Source organism: Delphinapterus leucas, chromosome 3 (assembly GCF_059928025.1).
Source record: "Delphinapterus leucas isolate spDelLeu-1000000601 "Yukka" chromosome 3, BTC_Dleu_Yukka2, whole genome shotgun sequence".
In the NCBI taxonomy this organism is placed as follows: domain Eukaryota; kingdom Metazoa; phylum Chordata; class Mammalia; order Artiodactyla; family Monodontidae; genus Delphinapterus; species Delphinapterus leucas.
The window spans coordinates 162,847,918-162,866,886 of record NC_143131.1 but is presented as its reverse complement, the minus strand read 5'-3'; the positions used below and the strand labels follow the sequence as shown (position 1 = coordinate 162,866,886).

The 18,969-nt window shown below is 46.2% G+C and overlaps 1 protein-coding gene across 1 annotated transcript in view; it reads right to left on the bottom strand.

The window, feature by feature from the left end:
- Positions 1 to 4,134: 4,134 nt before the first annotated feature.
- Positions 4,135 to 18,969, bottom strand: part of LOC149749915 (2'-5'-oligoadenylate synthase-like protein 2) — a 31,161-nt gene continuing 16,326 nt past the window's right edge. Inside the window, exon 2 of the mRNA XM_089908537.1 lies at positions 4,135 to 17,926. Coding sequence (XP_089764663.1) covers positions 17,731 to 17,926 — 196 coding nt within the window. The 3' untranslated portion in view covers positions 4,135 to 17,730. The remainder of the gene's footprint in view (positions 17,927 to 18,969) is intronic.

Genomic DNA, 18,969 nt, shown 5'->3' with positions numbered 1-18,969 from the left:
CACTGCAGTGTGCTCGCTCTCCCGCCTTTCCTTCTGGCCGGTAAGGACAAGCAATAATGCTTCTTGTAAATTCCTAAAAATAGGGAGGTCTCATTATATCACCAGGAGTGAAATGTTTGCCTCAACGTCTGTAATGAAAGTGCAACCCCATGCTTGCACAACGTCTGTCTTGTCAGTAGCCCTCTTTCATCCCGATGTTTAGGTCCAAGACAGGATCGTCATTGTCTGAGCAATGGCTATCTCTGTGAAGCTGGGTAATTCTTCCCTGTCCCAAGTAGTGTGGGAGGAGACAGTGAGCACCTTCAGAGGCGCCTTCATCTCTGCAGCCTCGCCATCACTCCTCATCTCGCCCACAGCAAGCCCGATTCCAAAGTGCACAGGGTAGAGGCGTTCGAAAGTTGGCTTGTTCAACCAGGGGCATTGCCACTTCCCAGCCGGAGCCACAAACACACCCACATCCTAAGACTCTTTTCACTCTTGGCGTTGAGGAGGTTCCCACTCTGTCCCCTGACTACACGCAAGTCAGTGTCTTTTTCCTTTCCGCTCATTCTACCTACATGAAGAGCACGTTGATCTCCCCAGTTTTAACACAGGAACCATGATTTTCTTGGGTTTTGTGTACTGGGGAGGGGGGGAAGAGATTGGGAGAGAGAGCAAGTACATCCCAATATGGAAGGGCTTGGGGCCGTGGTTCTCAACCAGGGGCAATTTTGCACCCAGGAGACATTTGAAAGTGTCTTGGGACACTTTGGATGGTCACAGCTTACGCGAGGCTAAATGTTCTTCCATCACAGGACAGGCCCACAGCAAAGAAGCATCCAACCCCACCCAGCAGTCGTGCTGAGGCTGAGAAAGCCTGGTTTAGGCTCTCAGATATCACCCTCCAGCAAGCCGGTGAGAGCACTGATTGTCCTCAAATGGGCCACACTGCAGAGGCTGTGGATAGATAATTCATCCTCTCCCAAGTCAGTACTGACCACCGTTTTTCTTCTTTTAGACTCTTCCATTTTAAACATAATTTAGCTGTCTCTTTTTTGTCCCTCTGCTCTGCTGGGAAGAGAAAGGATTGGAAAGGGAGAGGGGAAGGTGACAGAAAAGGGGGATTAGAGGCCTCACCTGTTTCTCCTGGAGAAGCTGGGCACATTCCTCCCTCACAAGCTTTGTGACACAGCAGGGTACAATTAAAAGCACAACAATTTGCTTGTTATTCAAGTCAGGCATTAGTCTGGGTAATGGCATGCTTGGTAGAGAGATGGACTTCCTTGTTTGGAGCTAAGCACAGGACTAGCTGAATTCTCCATGGAGAAATCTTGATTTGTTCAGGTCTTTCATGTTTTCTACAGAGAAGGGATTATGTCTTCCTAAAGAGGGGCCTTGCTTAAAAAGCTACAAAAGTATAAGAAAAGGATTTAGGGCAGAGGGGGCTGTGGTTACGTAGCTGAGGGGTACAGGGAATTTCAGAGCCAAGGATTATTTAAAGCCATAAAGTTAAAAAAATAATTGGTTTAGGGACTCCCCTGGTGGTGCAGTTGTTAAGAATCCACCTGCCAGTGCAGGGGACATCGGTTCGAGCCCTGGTCCGGGAAGATCCCACATGCCACGGAGCAACTAAGCCCGTGCGCCACAACTACGGAGCTTGCACTCTAGAGCCCGCGAGCTACAACTACTGAGCCCAAGTGTCACAACTACTGAAGCCCACGCGCCTAAAGCCCGTGCTCTGCAACAAGAGAAGCCACCCAATGAGAAGCCCGTGAACCGCAACGAAGAGTAGCCCCCGCTCACCGCAACTAGAGAAAGCCCGCGCGCAGCAGCAAAGACCTAAGGCAGGCAAAAATAAAAAAATAATTTTTTTTAATTTATTAAAAAAATTAGTTTAGCACTACTGCATCCGTGCTGGCGAGTACGCTGTAAAGGCAATTAAGCATGAGCTAAAATTCATTTTACTTTGGCTAATTACTGCATGGATCCAGGAGAGGGAGCGGAAAGAAAACATGCCCCCTCCCTGGCAATCAGGGAGGACGTTGGTTTTGGTTTCTTTGCCTTATAGGCACGCTTATTAGTTGGGGTGCCCAGAATCCAGCCATCACAAGGGCCTTATTAGTTAAAACACAGGAAAATTGTTCTCTCAAGGCAGAACAGTGAATGCTCTGCTGTCCCAGTGACCAAGCAGAAGCCACTACTAGTTTTAACTCCATCAATTATTGTTAGCCAGAGAGGACCTGACATACACAGTCCAGACTTCACCCATGTGCCTGCTGAGCCTGGGTCAGGGGCTCTCAACCCAGAGCAACTCTGCCCCCCTCCCCCCAGCTCCCCGCCCCCCGGACAATTGACAAGTTCAGGAGGCATTTCTGCTGTCACAGCTGGGGAAGGACTGCTGGCGTCCGCTGGGCAGAGGCCAGGGATACTGTAGGAGCATCCCACAATGCCCAGGACAGCCCACAGCAAAGAATTATCGGACACAAAATGTCACCAGTGGCAAAAGTAAGAGGTCCTGGTGTAGACAGAGGCAATTTCCTCTCCTTGAGTAGGTGAAGGTCTTCAGAATCTCCACTTCCTCAAATACATAATGGACAAGTCATCAGATGACCATATTTCATGCTAACACGCTTTTCTTCCCCCTTTTCTACACTGGGTATTCATTCTCCCACTTCAGGAAATCGAGTGACACTAAGAAAAACTTGCCCTGGAAGGATGGTCCGCGGGGGCGAACCGAGACCCAAGTCGCTGCCTGCCCTCTCCTTCTCCGATTCACACACACACAGCCAAGAGAAAAGACAGCGAGCTTCTCTGCAATCCCCTGGTTCGGAGTTTTGAGAAGTTTTATTCCCTTCTCTGAGATTACCCATTCTTCCCTGCATGAAGCATGTTCAGCGAAGTCATTTGTCCTGCAGCTTTACAGGAGTTCAGATCCCGCAGCAGTGAGATATCAATTTCCTCCCTGGAGAATGAGGACTCCCCCTGAGGGAGGTTAATGCTCAGGACAGGAGCATCCCTGGAGCTGGTGACAGCCAAGGGGCTGTGACTCAGGACTGTCCCAGGCAGGCCATCAACTCTCTGGGAGAGCCTCAAGGATGTACTTAGCCTCCCTTTACAGGAGGTGAGGAGGGCAGAGTGCTGCAGACGGGGAGCGGGGCGGCCACACCCAGACTAAACCCTAGCTGGCACCCTGCAAGAGACAGAAAACCTCTCCCCTCAGGTCCCACCAGCCCTGCTCTCCCCTTCTGTGCACCCCTTTCAAATGCGTTTTCCTGCGTTGCCCCCTCCCATTCAATCCGTTCTAGGTACAGCAGTCAGGGTGATCCTGGTGAGTCCCAAGTCAGATCGTGTTGCTCAGAGCTCAAAACCCTTCAGAGGCTCCCATCTGGATTCGAACAAAAGCAGTCTTCTCCCCCTCTCCCCCTCCCCATTCCTCTCTCTCTCTGTCTCTCTCTGTCTCTCTGTCTCTGTCTCTCTGACTCTCTGACACACACACACACACACACACACACACACACCATCCCTCCCCTTCCCTCAAGCCCTTCCAGACACACTGGCACGCTGTCCCTGGCTGTTCCTAGCAGCTCCCTCCCCATAGCCTCCTGCACTTACTATTCTCTCTGCCTAGAATGTTCTTTCTCTCCATAACTACAGGGGCTGCTCTCTCCGGTCTGTCCACATGTCCCCTTCAAATTAGGGGAGCCCTCTTTCCCTTTGATGCTTTATTGTTCCCGTAACCTACATCATCTGGTAACATGCTAAAAACTTCCATGCTTTTATTTGCGGGTCCTTCCCTACCCCACCTCTCACTCCCAGATTGCAAGGATCTCTGTATAATTTTTTCACAGCCGTCTATCTCGAGGACCAAGTACAGTGCCCGGCTCCAGCAAGCACTCAGATATGCGCTAAAGAAATTAGGAAATGGACCAGGCTACTTAGCTTCAGAAGCTCTTTCATGGAAGTTCCCATCCCCTCCGTACCAGTTCTCAGCTAGTTGACTGAAGACTAGCACCCTGACAATGAGGCAGCTCTAAACTGTGAACGACAAAAATATTTACTGTGTCTCCGAGGGGCACTTTTGTTTGGTATTTTATTTTTTAAATAATTTTGTAAATTAATTGTTAAATTTATTTATTTATTTATTATTTATCTATTTTTGGCTGTGTTGGGTCTTCGTTGCTGTGCACGGGCTTTCTCTAGTTGCGGCGAGCGGGGGCTACTCCTCGTTGCGGTGTGCGGGCTTCTCACAGTGGTGGCTTCTCTTGTTGCGGAGCACGGGCTCTAGGTGCATGCAGTTCAGTAGTTGTGGCACACGGGCTTCAGTAGCTGTGGCTCGCAGGCTCTAGAGTGCAGGCTCAGTAGTTGTGGTGCACGGGCTTAGTTGTTCCGCGGCATGTGGGATCTTCTCGGACCAGGGCTCGAACCCGTGTCTCCTGCATTGGCAGGCGGATTCTTAACCACTGCGCCACCAGGGAAGTCCATGTTTGGTTTTTATTTGTAGTGAAATGCACATAAAATTGTATCATCGTATCACTTATGAGTGTAGAGTTTAGACACGTTCAGGACATTCACGTTGTGCGGCAGCCAAACTCCAGAACTCTTTTCTTCTGGAAAAACTGGAACTCTCTGCCCTCCAGCAACCGCTACCCCCAGCCCCTGGCACCCACCATTCGACTTTCTGCCCGTATGAACTTGACCACTCTAGGTGCCTCATACAAGTGGAATTGACAGCATTTGTCTTTCTGTGACTGGTAGATTAGCATCATGTCCTCAAGATTCATCCATGTTGTAGCCTGTGTCAGAACTTCCTCTTCAAGGCTGAATAATATTCTGTTGTGTATATACCCCGTTTTGCTCATCTATTCATCTGTCAGTGGGCAGTTGGGTTCCTTCCACATTTTAGTTATTGTGAACAATGCTGCTATGAACAGAGGTATACAAAGTATCTTGCAAAACCTGCTTTCAGTTATGTTGGGTATATACCCAGAAGTGGAATTGGACCATATGGTAATCCTACTTTTAATTTTGAGGAACCACCATGATATTTTGCACAATGGCTGTACCATTTTACATTCTCACCAGTAGTGCACAGGGTTCCAATTTCCTACATCCTCATTAACCCTTGTTATTTTTTGTTTTCACAGTAGCCACCCTAATGTGTGTAAGGTGGTATCTCACTGTAGTCTTGACTTGTACTCTCCTAATGATCGCTGATGCTGAGCATCTTTTGAGGTGTTTATGGGCCATTTATGTATCTTCTTAGCAGAAATGTCTAATCAAGTCCTTTGCCCGTTTTTTAGCCAGGTTGTTTGCTTTGTGGTTGAGTTTTAGGAGTTCTCTGTACACTCTAGATATTAATCCCTTATCAGATATGTGATTTCCAAACATCTCCTCTCATTCTGCGATTGCCCTTTTCCTCTGTTGATAGGGTCTGGATGCACAGATTTTTAAAAATTTTCATGAAGTCCAATTTCTCTATTTTCCTTTTGTTGCCTGTGCCTTCGGTGTCATATTCAAGAAATCATTGCCAAAATCTAATGCCATTAAACTTTGGGGCACTTGTGCTTTTTAAAAGACCTTTTAATGACAAGTTCCCCAGTTTGGGGAGTTCAGAGCCCTGAAACCTAACTATAAGTGTTCCCAATGCAGAAAGTACATAAGAACCAGAGTGCTTAATCAACATTTCTGTTGGCAAGCGAGGTCCCAAGGAGCGTGTGGAAGCACAGCAGAAGTAACATGGAGGACTTTTAGGCATGTTCTCTGCCACCTTAGTTTCCTCCCTCTTTCTCCATATATCCCTCCCATTTTTCATTCCTTCCTTCCTTTCAGATAACATGTCTGGGGAAGGATATGGTGAGGAAAATGCTTTTACCTCACTCCCCTATAACAACACTGACCACCCCATGAGCCTTGGAGAAACAATTTGCCTAATTTGGAGAGAAAAACTCCATTCAAGCCCTGCTGGGATGCACGTTCAAATCTGCGTGACCACAAAACCCACGTTCATGGACCCACTTGCCTCTATTGCTTTTTTAAGCTATAGGAATGCTGGATGAGGAATGTTGTCTGTTATTAACTAGCAAAACACGATCCCCCTTTGAGCCTTCATGTCATTATCTATAAGATGAAAATGGACAAGAACATCTCCAGTGTTACTTTTGAAATTTTCAGTGCTATCTTACATGAAAATAACATGAAGACACAGAAGCAAACCTGCCTTATTCCCCCTTATGCCTTGACTTCTTGGCCTGCAGAGAGGCCTCCAAGAGCCTCCTTGGACGATCCAGGGTTCAGCCCAGCACTGAGCTAGACGACCATGGGCTCCCCTTCCGTGAGTGAGTCTTTGCATGACTGTTTTGGGTTTCTTTCCCTAGACTCCCATTTCTTAAACGTTTAACAGGAGAGCCAGTCACAGATCTCCCTTTCACCCGAGGGCTGGCAGGTCACGAGGTCGCCAATATTTGTTTTATGTACTGCTAAGAGATTAAGGGGCAGTATAATTTCAGAGAAAAGTTAGGTTCTCTGGAAGTCAGGAACCCCAGCATCCTGCCCTTAAACACTCGAATGACCTTGAGCAATGAAAGGTCCCCAGACCTTCATTTCTCATCTTCAAATGAGAAGACAAATTGGACAACATCACTGTTTCCTAAAGTGTGGTGTGTACACCGCTGTGGAAAGTAAGCAATAGGTAGAAACAAGTTAGGTGCTTTTATCTTATGTATATATCTATAAATACTTAAATAGCCTCTCAGCTCTACAGTATCTTAGCTATTATTGCTACAGCAAGGCTGAAGTCGGTGACACACACACAAGCAAGACCCAATGCTAGTACATGCGGTGAAGGTATCGCACCTTCAGGAATTGTCCTTTCCACCCAAACTGTCCAGAAAGATTGACACCGATGAAATGGATCGCTATTGTGGATCCTCATGTACCAAATTCCCATGAGCTTTGCTGAGAAGACCTCAGCAGTGCATCAAAGCATCCCTTTGATGCAATGTGAATAAGGTTTAAAAAAGTTATTAATGTGGTTAGTAACTGACTGCAGTTTGGGAAATCCTACACTTGATTTCTTGGTTTCTTCCACGTCTAGCTGTCTTTGACGTGTGACGTGCTTAGACAAAAGTCAGTGTGCTCTCTTCAGGTCAGTCTTAATCTATAACCTGTGTTATACATGTGCCTCATTAAGGACAAATTTCTAGTTCCAGATGGGGAATTTGGAGCGGGCTCTTTTTTCTCTAAATGAATGGGACTCTACTCCAAGAACACAGACTTCACATATATGGGTATAAACACATACATACACCAGTCAAGTCACTTTCTATCCCTCTATTCACTGTTTAGGCCCTGAAGGTATTGTTTACAGCCGGACACTTGGCTTGCAGGGAAGAATCTCATCCACCTGAGATCTTAGGCCCAGTGCCTCCAATCCCCTCCTCTCTTTCTGTTAAATTTCTGCAAAGGCAGGAAGTACCAGAGTGATGCAGAGGTTGGCTGGAAGGTTGAGAAGAGGCCCCAAAGATGTAAGGCTTAGGATGACCCTGAAGAACAGATGGGGTTTGGGCAGTCGGCATGGAAGCTAGAGAAAATTCCAACTGGGCAAGGAAGGAGTGGGCACTATAAATGGGGGACAGGGAAAAGACTGGAACACAGGGTTTGGACTGGGAAGTAAAGAGGATGCTATAAGGCAGGTTCGAGGGGTGGGTTAGAGAGAGCATGATGGCCCGCTAAATCTTTTAAGCTCCACTCTGTGCCACTCACGTGCTACAAAAGGATTTATTTCAGTGTGAGGTAAGATGTAAGTGCTACTTTAAGAATTTAACTGAACCAAAATGACCTGGGGACCAGGATGCTAGTCTACTGTTCTAGGTACCGTTCTCCTGGGGAAAAAAGCCAACGTACAATGGTGCATTAGTCTGTTTGGGCTGCCATAATAGAATACTAGAGACTGGAGGCTTAAACAACAGAAATTTCCTTTCTCGCAGTTCTGGAATTCTGCAGTCTAAAATCAAGATGCCAGCAGAGTTGCTTCCTTCTGAGGCCTCTCTTCCTGGCTTGCAGACAGCTGCCTTCTCACTGAGTCCTCACATGGTCTTACCTGTGTGTGTGCATGGACAGAGAGAGGCCGCTGATGTCTCTATCTTCTTATAAGGACACGAGTCCAGTCTGATTAGGGCTTCACCATTATGACTTTATTTAACCTTAATTACCTCCTTAAAGACCCTATTTCCTAATACAGTCACATTAGAGGTGAGGGCTTTAACTCAGGAATTGGCGGGGGCGGGGCGTTTCTGCCCTATGTGAGAGGGCTGGGAATGGCACAGAGCACATCCCGCTGAAGGCTGTGCCTGTGCTGCCCTTCCCACCTTTTCCAGTGGTAAGATATAGGCAGAGAGGGAAGAGCGTTCTAGAACAGGCTTCATGACTTGCTTCAGTTCAAACCTATTCAAACCCAAGGACAAGCATTCACTCTTATGGACCAGCACAGCTTACCAGATTTTCAGGGGTTGGGGGAGAGTTTAAAGCCCAAATAAAGTGTTAATTTCTCGTTGGCCGGGGCCACAAGCCGCCCACACAGTGTGGGCAGGTAGCTCCCTCAGCATCCAAACTCCCTCTGTGGGGAAATGAAACCCCCGGGGTCATTTGGAGGAAAGGTGCAGTTTCAATACACCCATACAAAGGGAGTAGAGTCATAAGATTTATTACTTTCAAAAATAGATAACTAATGAGAACCTACTGTATAGCACAGGGAACTCTACTCAATGCTCTGTGGTGGCCTAAATGAGAAAGAAATCTAAAAAGGAGGGGATATACGTACACGTGTAACTGATTCACTCTGCTGTACAGCAGAGACTAACGCAACACTGTAAAGCGGCTGTGCTCCAACAAAAATTAATTTACAAAAAATGATTTCTTACTTATATATCCCAGAAGCAAAGGGACACAGTGAGCCGGGGGAAGGGCAGTCTTCCACCCCAGGTCACAAGCCAGCAGGAGATAGAGCAGGGTAGCAAGCACCTAGTCCTTACAAGGTGATTGGGGCAGAGGCTACTAACTTTTCACAGGCTTAACTCTAAGTGGTTATTTTTTTTTTAACATCTTTATTGGAGTATAATTGCTTTACAATGGTGTGTTAGTTTCTGCTTTATAACAAAGTGAATCAGTTATACATATACATATGTTCCCATATCTCTTCTCTCTTGCGTCTCCCTCCCGCCCTCCGTATCCCACCCCTCTAGAGGGTCACAAAGCCCCGAGCTGATCTCCCTGTGCTATGCGGCTGCTTCCCACTAGCTAGTTTACGTTTGGTAGTGTATATACGTCCATGCCACTCTCTCACTTTGTCACAGCTTACCCTTCCCCCTCCCCATATCCTCAAGTCCATTCTCTAGTAGGTTTGTGTCTTTATTCCTGTCTTACCCCTACGTTCTTCATGACCTTCTTTTTTTTTCCCTTAGATTCCATATATATGTGTTAGCATACGGTATTTGTTTTTCTCTTTCTGACTTACTTCACACTGTATGACAGACTCTAGGTCCATCCACCTCACTACAAATAACTCAATTGCGTTTCTTTTTATGGCTGAGTAATATTCCATTGTGTATGTGTGCCACATCTTCTTTATCCATTCATCTGTTGATGGACACTTAGGTTGCTTCCATGTCTTGGCTATTGTAAATAGAGCTGCAATGAACATTTTGGTACATGACTCTTTTTGAATTATGGTTTTCTCAGGGTATATGCCCAGTAGTGGGATTGCTGGGTCGTATGGTAGTTCTATCTGTAGTTTTTTAAGGAACCTCCATACTGTTCTCCATAGTGGCTGTATCAATTTACATTAAACAATTTTATTTTAAACCCGCTTAGCTCTAAATGTTTTTAAACTTTTATTTATTTATGTTTTCTGGCCACACAGTGTGGCATGCAGAACTTCCCTGACCAGGGGTCAAACCCATGCCCGCTGCAGTGGAAGCTCAGAGTCTTAACCACTGGACCACCAGGGAAGCCCACTCAGTGGTTATATTAAAAGGTTCCACCAGGGAAGGCAAAGCAGGAACCTGTGGGGATACCCTAAACCTATCTAAAAGTCCAGACTCTGAACTTTTGGTGTTAGTAGGGTCACCATACTGTAAAATGCCTAGGCAGCGACTCAGAAAAACAAAATCGTTTTCCTCAAAGTTGTTTTCCTCATCACCCCTTTCTAGTTTTGACCCTCTTGCATTATGATCCCAGCTAGGACAGCAGGTGACATGACGCAGCTGCAGGAAGGGCTTGGGGAAAAAAGCTCAGTGAGGGCAGCCTGGAGTGGAGTAAGATAGATCCTGGGTGAAATCCCAGCTTCACCACTAGCTGTGTGACCTTGGGCAAGTGACCTCACCTCTCTGAGCTTCCATTAAAAAAAAATTTCCATTATCAAAAATTTTAAACAGAAAAATAGAAAGAGAATACAATGAACACTTATACATCCGCCCAGATTCAACAAGTCTAAACTCTGCCATATTTGCTTCAACTAAGCCACTTTAAAGTAAATTACACACGCTAAGGACCATCGTCCCTAAATACTTTAGCATTTGTGTCCAACAAAAGAGAACATTTCCCCCCATAACCACAAAACTATTACGCCTCAATAAAACAGTTCCCTGGGACTTCCCTGGTGGTCCGGTGGTAAAGGATCCACCTTCCAATGCAGGGGACTCGGGTTCGATCCCTGGTCAGGGAACGAAGATCCCACATGCTGCAGGGCAACTAAGTCCACGTGCCACAACTACTGAGCTCCCACGCCTCAACTAGAGAGCCCGTGTGCCGCAAACTACAAAGCCCACACACCCTGGAACCCACGCGCCACAACTAGGGAGAGAAAATCCGCACGCCACAACTAGAGAGAAGCCCGAGCCCGCACGCTGCAACAAAAGATCCCGCATTGCCACAACTAAGACCTGACGCAGCCAAGAAAATAAATAAATATTAAAAAAACAATTCCCTTATATATATATATTATTTAATATTCTGGCCACATTGAAATTTCCGCAACTGTTCCCAAATTATATTTTACAGATGGTCCATTCACACCAAGATCCAATCAGAGACCTTGCATTGCATTTGGTCATTATGGATCTTAAATCACTGAGTTTCCATTCTGCTCATCTGTAAAATGGGAAAAGAATAATACATACCTCACAGGGTACACAAATTAGACATAATACATGTTAAGGGGTTAGGCTAGTGCATCCAAAAATGTACACTATTATTATTAGCTTCCTTACTGGACTTGCTCTGCTCAAGGCAGCAGTGCATTGGGATGGAGTGTCTTGAGATGTCAGTAGCATGGGCTAGAGATAATGAGGCAACAGGTCCCAGCATCCTCAGGGATGTAGACCCACAAGCTGCATTTTGCCCAGCCCTGGCCTGGGGATGGAGGGAACCAGTCTCACCTTGACCACCTTCAGCACCCCCGATTTCTGGTCCAGCCCATGCTCCCCCTGGAAGCTCTGCTCCCTCAGGAACTGCTCCACAGCCTGCACAGTCTCCAACACCTCTTTTTTCCACTTCTGGCTGGGATGCAGGCAGTGAGCCACGAAGGAGTTCAGCCTGGAAGCTGGGGTGACAAAGAGCTTCGGGGGCACTGCCATCTCTGTCTTGAGAGTACCACTGGTGGCTAGATATATACCCACACACCTACCCAGCTCCTGGCACACACACTCTTCTTTAAGGGGACTCCTCCTCAGCTGACCTCCAGCACCCTGTGGAATAAAGGACCAGAGTGGAGAGGAAACAAGGGGTGTCTGGCTGACCAGGGTATCCTCTTCCTGGAGGCCATTCACTGCAGCTGGGGTATCGAGGGACCCTGGGTGAAACCACATTAACAGGCGGGGCTTTTAGTCACCCTTTCTGCTGTAGGTTTCATTTCTCACCTCTTAATTTTCCTTTTACAACTTGGAAACTGAAACTGGCTTGAGGATGGCTCTGGGAAAGGCAACTCCCCCAGGAGATGGGAGCTGGATGGTATCCACCAATCCCATCCCCACAACCTTGTCGCCCAAAACAGGCTCAGTAAGAGCAGGCACTCGCTGGAGGTTGGGCTGAACAGTGGGAATTCTAGGGTTCCGCAGAACAAACTCTGGAATTCCAGTCTGCCCTTTGCCAGACTCTTAACCTCTCTGACTCTCACAGAAATAATCCTTAAAATGGGTTTAAGAATAATACCTACCCCATAGGTTGTGTGGATTAAGCAAGAGAACATTTAGCAGAGAAAACATTAAGTAAATGCAAGTATTGTTATTCGTTCACTGGACATCTATTGAGTGCTGGCTGGGTGCCAGACATTGTGCTAAGAAGACAATGTAAGACGTGGTTCCTGCCCCAGGGGCTCCCAGAGCAGTGGGGGAGACGCAGGAGACACAGAGAGTCCAGTGTCCTGTGTACTAGGAGCAAAGAGGGCACAGAAACTTGGTGGAAATTCAGGCAGAAGAGTTTCTTTGGGGTCACCTGTGGTGTCAGTGAACACCTGCTTGAGATGAGTCTTAAAAGACTGGGAACGCGGCCAGGAGACAGAGGGCACAAGACAGGATAAGGCTGAGAAGTGTGAATCATCCTGGTATGTGCCAGGACTCGGCTGTCAGATCCACGTTGGCATGGAGGGCAGGGAGGGGAGAGGTGAGAGCTGTGCCTGGACAGGTGGGCAGGGATTGAAACTCGGAATGCCATTCATTCATTCATTCAACAAACATTTGTTGCGTGCCTGCTATGTGCCAGGCAGGTGTCCTGGGGATACAGCAGTGAATAGGCAAAATTCTCGGACTGCAGAGAGCTAACACTCTAATGGTGGAGACAGATAATAAACAGGATAAATAAGTAACATTATAATAATTAAGACGGTGATAAGTGCTAATCAGGAAAATAAAGCAGGGAAAGAGGTTAAAAGATACTGACTACGTGTGTGTGGGGGGTGAGAAGTGGCAATGTTCAGGGGTTCAGTCTCAAGAAAGGTGGCTAGGGAAGGTCTGAAAAGGAGACATTTGAGCAAAGACATGAAGGAGGCGAAGAGTGAGCGGTATGTATGTCAGAGGGAAGAATGAGAGAAAGTGGGACTTCCCTGGTGGTCCAGTGGGTAAGACTCCACTCTCCCAATGCAGGGGGCCCAGGTTCGATCCCCGATCGGGGAACTAAATTCCACACGCATGCCGCAGCTAAGAGTCTGTATGCGGCAACTAAGAAGTCCACACGCCCCAACGAAAGATCCCGTGTGCCGTGACTGAGAGCCGGCTCAGCCACAAATTTAAAATAAATTAAATAAATTAAAAAAATTAAAGAAGAATGGGAGAAGGAACAGCAAGTGCAAAGGCCCTGTGGCGGCAGTATGCCTGGTGGGATTGAGGAATAGCAGTGTGACTGGAATGGAATGATCAAAGGGGGAGAGTGGGAGGGGATGAGGTTTGAGTACAAGTGTAGGGGGCAAATTGTGTAGGATCTTGAAGACTACGAAGACTTTGGCTTTTACTCTGATTGAAATGGGGAACCACTGGGGAGTTCCAAGCAGAAGAGGGACATGGATGGACTTTCATTTTAACGGTATCACACTGGCTGTTCGTGGGAAGATTGGATTAAAAGCAGAGGGTGGGGAGTGGAGGTGAGAGCAGAAGCAGGAATTCAGTTAAGAAGCTACTACAACAGTCCAGGCAAGAGACGTGGCGCCTTGGATCAGAATGGTAGCAGTGAAAGGTAGGGAGAAGTGGTATGATTCAATTTTCTTATTATGGAAAATTTCAAACATGAACAAAAGTAGAATAATACAATGAACCTCCATGTACCATCCCCCATCTTCAACAATTATCAACCTGTAGACAGTTTTTTAAATGTTTATTCAGGTCTTCTGCCCATTTTTATTTTTATTGGCCACCCGGCACGCGGGATCTTAGTTCCCCAACCAGGGATTGAACCCATGCCCCCTGCAGTAGAAGCACAGAGTCCTAACCACTGGACCACCAGGGAAGTCCCAACCTACAGACAATCTTGTTTCAATGATATCTCCATCCACATCTCCCCTCCTGTATTATTTGGAAGTGAATCCCAGACCTCATATCATTTCACTGGCTATATTTTGAGTATAAACAGGTCTTGCTAAAGGATAGAGTGTGATGTGAGAGAAAAATTAGAGTCAAGGACCACTCTAAGGCTTTTGGCCTTAGCACTGGAAGGATGGAATTGTCCTTAACTGAGAAGGGAAAGACTGGGCCAGGGCACAGTGTAGGCATGAAGGTCGGGAGCTCGGCTTTGGAAGCAAACTTGAGTGTCTAGTGAGAGAGATCCAAGTTGGCTAGGGAGTTGCATATTTGAGTCTGGATTTCAGGGACGAAGTCTGGGGTTGAGATACAAATTACCAGCATAGATATATTTAAAGCCATGAGGCTGGATGGGTTCACCAAGGGAGTGAGTATAGAGCAAGACAAGAAAAGGACCAGTGACTGGGCCCTGAAACACTTAATAGTATTAAGTGATTGGGGAGAGGCAAGCATCCGGCAAACAAGAATGCGAAGGAGTAGCCAGGGAGGTGGAAGAAAAATCAGCAGTGTGTTTTGATAGCCAAGTGGAAACATTGTTCTAGGAAAGAGAAAGTGATCCACTGGGTCACATATCAGGTGAATCTGCGCTGACTTTGTCCTGAGGGCAGTGGCAAATCAGAGGAGCGACCAGAGGTGAAATGACCATTCTGGAAAGATTGGTCTGGCTGCTTCTGTGGGGAGGATGGATTGCAGGGGCCAGGGGTAGATATGTAGGGAAACGTGTCAGGACACTGTACAGTGATCCAGGTGAGAGGGAAGGTGACCCGGACTTGGCCGGAGAAGGGATGGGATTCTAGGTCTACCTTGGGGGGAGGGTGAACAGGACTTGGTGACTACAGGTAGGAGGTGAGGGAAAAGACAGGATGGCTATCAGCTCTCTGGCTTGGGTACCTGGGTAATGGATGGAGGGTACTGTTAACAAAGGGAGGAAGATAAAAGGAGGAGTGGGAAGTGGGGAGGTCTACAAGGGTAGCTGTTTAAGCCAGAGAGCTTAAAAAAGTTGTCCACATTGCCTAATGCTTCCGATAAGTTCAGGAATATAGGTCTGAGAAGCACCCAAGAGGCTACTGGTGATCATTGTGGGTGAAATGTAAGGGAGAGCTGGGAGCAGAAGCCAGATTTTAGGTGCGGGGTTGAAGAGTAAGTTGGGTGAGGAGGATGGAGACCAGGAGTGTAGATAACACTTTCAAGAACTTTGTCGTGAAAGGGAGGAGAAAGACCAGGTGTTAGCTGGAGGAAGTGGTGGGGTGGAGGGTGTTTGTTGTCTTAAATACCATTTGGGGGAAAAAAAAAACCCTCAATCATGACACGTTTCAATTTAAACTTTCCAACTGGCTAACCCCAAACGGAAAGAATCACATTTTTAATTACATAAATTCTAAAAGTCTCCATATTTTCAAAGTTTGGTAGTGCCTGGTCCTTAAACAGTCCTATATTATAACTGTTTAAAGAGCAGTGGCAATTTCGCAAACCAAAGTCAACAATAAAGTGAGATTCCAAACATTTGTCCTATGTTTATAATGACAGATAATGAGCTTCAAGGCAATATAAAAGTTATTCAAACAAAAGTTATTCAAACATTCAGACCTTACATCTTAGTTTAAAACTTTTTTTGAAGTATAATTGATTTACAACACTATATCGGTTTCAGGTGTACAACATAGTTATTCAATATTTTTACAGGTTGTACTCCATTTGAAGTTATTATAGGCACTTCCCTGGTGATCCAGTGGTAAAGAATCTGCCTTCCAACAATTCAGGGGACACAGGTCTGATCCCTGGTCGGGGAACTAAGATCCTACAGGCGGCAGGGCAACTAAGCCCGCGTGCCACAACTACTGAGCCCATGTGCCCTGAAGCATGCAGGCCACAACTAGAGAGAAACCTCCACACCACAACGAAGAGCCCACGTCCTGCAATGAAAGATCCCGCACGCCTCAGTGAAGATCCTGCGTCTCGCAACTAAGACCCAATGCAGCCAAAAATAAATTAAATAAATAATAAACCTTTGAAAAACTAAAGTTATTATAATATATTGGCTCTATTCCCTGTGCTGTACAATATGTCCTTGTAGCTTATCTATTTTATACACAGTAGTTTGTACCTCTTAATCCCGTCCTCCTATTTTGCCTCTCCCCACTGGTAGCCACCACTTTGCTCAATAGACTTTACATATTAGTTTTGATTTATTTCATTATTCACTTTCATGAGATATCTGGGAGTTCAGCAGCTTTCAAGATTTCGAAAGGGGGAATTCCCTGGCAGTCCAGCGGTTGGGACTCTGGGCTTTCACTGCCAGGGACCAGGGTTCAATCCCTGGTCTGGTATTTAGGAACCTGCAGGCCTTGCAGAGTGGCCAAAATAAGGGAAAAAAAAAACGATTTAAAAGGGGAACATGGGGCTTCCCTGGTGGCGCAGTGTTTAGGAGTCCGCCTGCCGATGCAGGGGACATGGGTTCGTGCCCCGGTCTGGGAAGATCCTACACGCCGCTGAGCGGCTAGGCCCGTGAGCCATGGCCGCTGAGACTGCGCGTCCGGAGCCTGTGCTCTGCAACAGGAGAGGCCACAACAGTGAGAGGTCCGCGTACCGCAAAAAAAAAAAAAAAAAAAAGGGAACATGCAGTCGATTGTGTATTGGTTTTATGGTTTGTAGAAATGCCACGTAGTTGGGCACATTTCTATGGCGGTGGGGGAAGAGCTAGTAGTTAGGAAGGGTGTGGGCTGGGTTTTAGGAAGAGGAAGATACATAAAGATGGGTTTTCTCTTAGCTTGTGTTCCTCCAAATGCAGAGCCTGAGACAAGGAGTTGCATGAGACTTGTTTTGGGAAATGATCCCAAGGGACAGGTGTGGGGGATTGAGAAGGAGGAAAAAACAGTCCAAGAAATATCATGAAATTGATCACTACTGTGGGCAGCTGAGCTTTGATCCCACTGGGGACCCTCTAAGGAGCAATGCAGAACGTGCCTCAAAATTATCCACCTGAGAGGTGGAGGAGGGGAGTATGCACTCGCTGCACTCACTGGTTCCTGTCTTTCAATGCGCCAAGGCTTACCCCCTGGGGTGTTAACTCCCTGGAACTTCCATATTTGCTCAGAATTACTTGGAAGGCTTGTTAAGACACAGATTGCTGAGTCCCACTACCAGAGAACCTAACTCAGGTAATTCTGGGCTAGTTGCTGAGAAGTTTTATTTCAAAGAGGTTCCAGATGATGTTGATTCTGCTGGTCTGGGGTCCTTACTTTTGAGAATCAATAACTTAGAGGTTTGAGCTTTGAAAGGTGACAACATGGGGGAGAAGGAAAGTTGACTCAAAGTCATGGAGTTGTGAGCCAGCATTCAGTGTTCTGGAATTGCAAGTGTTTGGCCACGTCTGGTATGTTCTGAGAGTGACGAGGAGAGACTGAGAGGTCAGCAAGAGCTAAATGGTCAAGAACCCTGAATGCCAAGCAAAGGAACTTCAACTTGATTCTGTAGGTAATAGGAGCCATTGGAGAATTTTAAGCAGGGGAGGATTCTGTTTCTATTTATGCTTCAGAAAGAGCACAGTGGTCTGGGTAGAAAGGGGTGAGCTAGGGGGACATGACCATAGAAGTCTACAAAATGAACAGCCTGATCTTGGCACTCGTGGGGATGTGGGGCCTCTCTTAACGAGCATGATGGTGTCACAATCCTTGATGTGCAGTCTGAGAAGCTATTGATTCCACAGTTTCTGGCCCCGGAACCTGACTATCTGATCCTCCATGTAAGGTCCTCCAGCCTCTTCAATCTTCTCTTTCAAGTCGTGGATGGAGTCATCAGGGTCAATGGTGTAAGGCTTGCCCTGGCCACTGGAGTCCTTCATGAAGACCTGGATCTCAGGGGGGAAGGTCTCCAGCACCTGGAGGCTCCTGAAAGGAGAGACAGTGGTGTCCACTGGGGCCACATGTCCTCTTGTTTTCATAGTTTTGCCTTTCCCAGAATGTCATATGGTTGGAATCATCCAGTGTGTAGTCTTTTCAGACTGGTTTCTTTCAACTAGCAATATGCATTTAAGCTTCTTCCATGGCTTTTCATACATCACCACTCACAGTAACAAATTATGTTTTTCTTGTGATGAGAGCTTTTAAGATCTACTCTCTTAGCAACTTTCAAATACACAACAATATTGTTAGCTATAGTCACTACATTATACATGACATCCCCAGGACTTATTTATCTTATAACTTGAAGTTTGTACCTTTGGTCCACCTTCAGCTATTTCACCCACCTCCCACCTCTGGCAACCAGTCTATTCTATGTATCTGTGAGTTGTTTCTTCTTTGCTTTTAAAGATTCCACATATAAGTGATCTCATACAGTATTTATGTTTCGCCCTCTGACTTAATGCACTTAGCATAATGCCCTCAAGGTCTATCTGTGTTGTCACAAATGGCAGATTTCCTTCTTTTCATGTGGCTGAATAAAATTCCATTATCTATCTATCTATCTATATCTATCTATCTATCTATCTATATCTATATGTCACATTTTCTTTATCCATTCACCTGTTGGACACTTAGTTGTTTCCTAGTCTTGATTTGCCTATTTTATTTTATTTTTTTACACACACTGCATGACATGCGGGCCTTAATTCCCTGACCAGGGATCAAACCCATGCCCCCTGCAGTGGAAGTGTGGAGTCTTAACCACTGGACCACCAGGGAAGTCCCCTGCTTTGCCAATTTTAGAATCAGGTTATTTGTTTTGGTTTGTTTGTTTGTTTGTTTTTTGCTATGGAGTTGTTTGAATTCCTTATAGATTTTGGATATTAACCTCTTATCATACATGTGGTTTGCAAATATTTTTTCCCATTCCTAGGTTGCCTTTTCATTTTGTTGATTGTTTCTTTTGCTCTGCAGGAGCTTTTTAGTTTGATGTAGTCCCATTGGTTGCTTTTTGTTTTTGTTGCTTG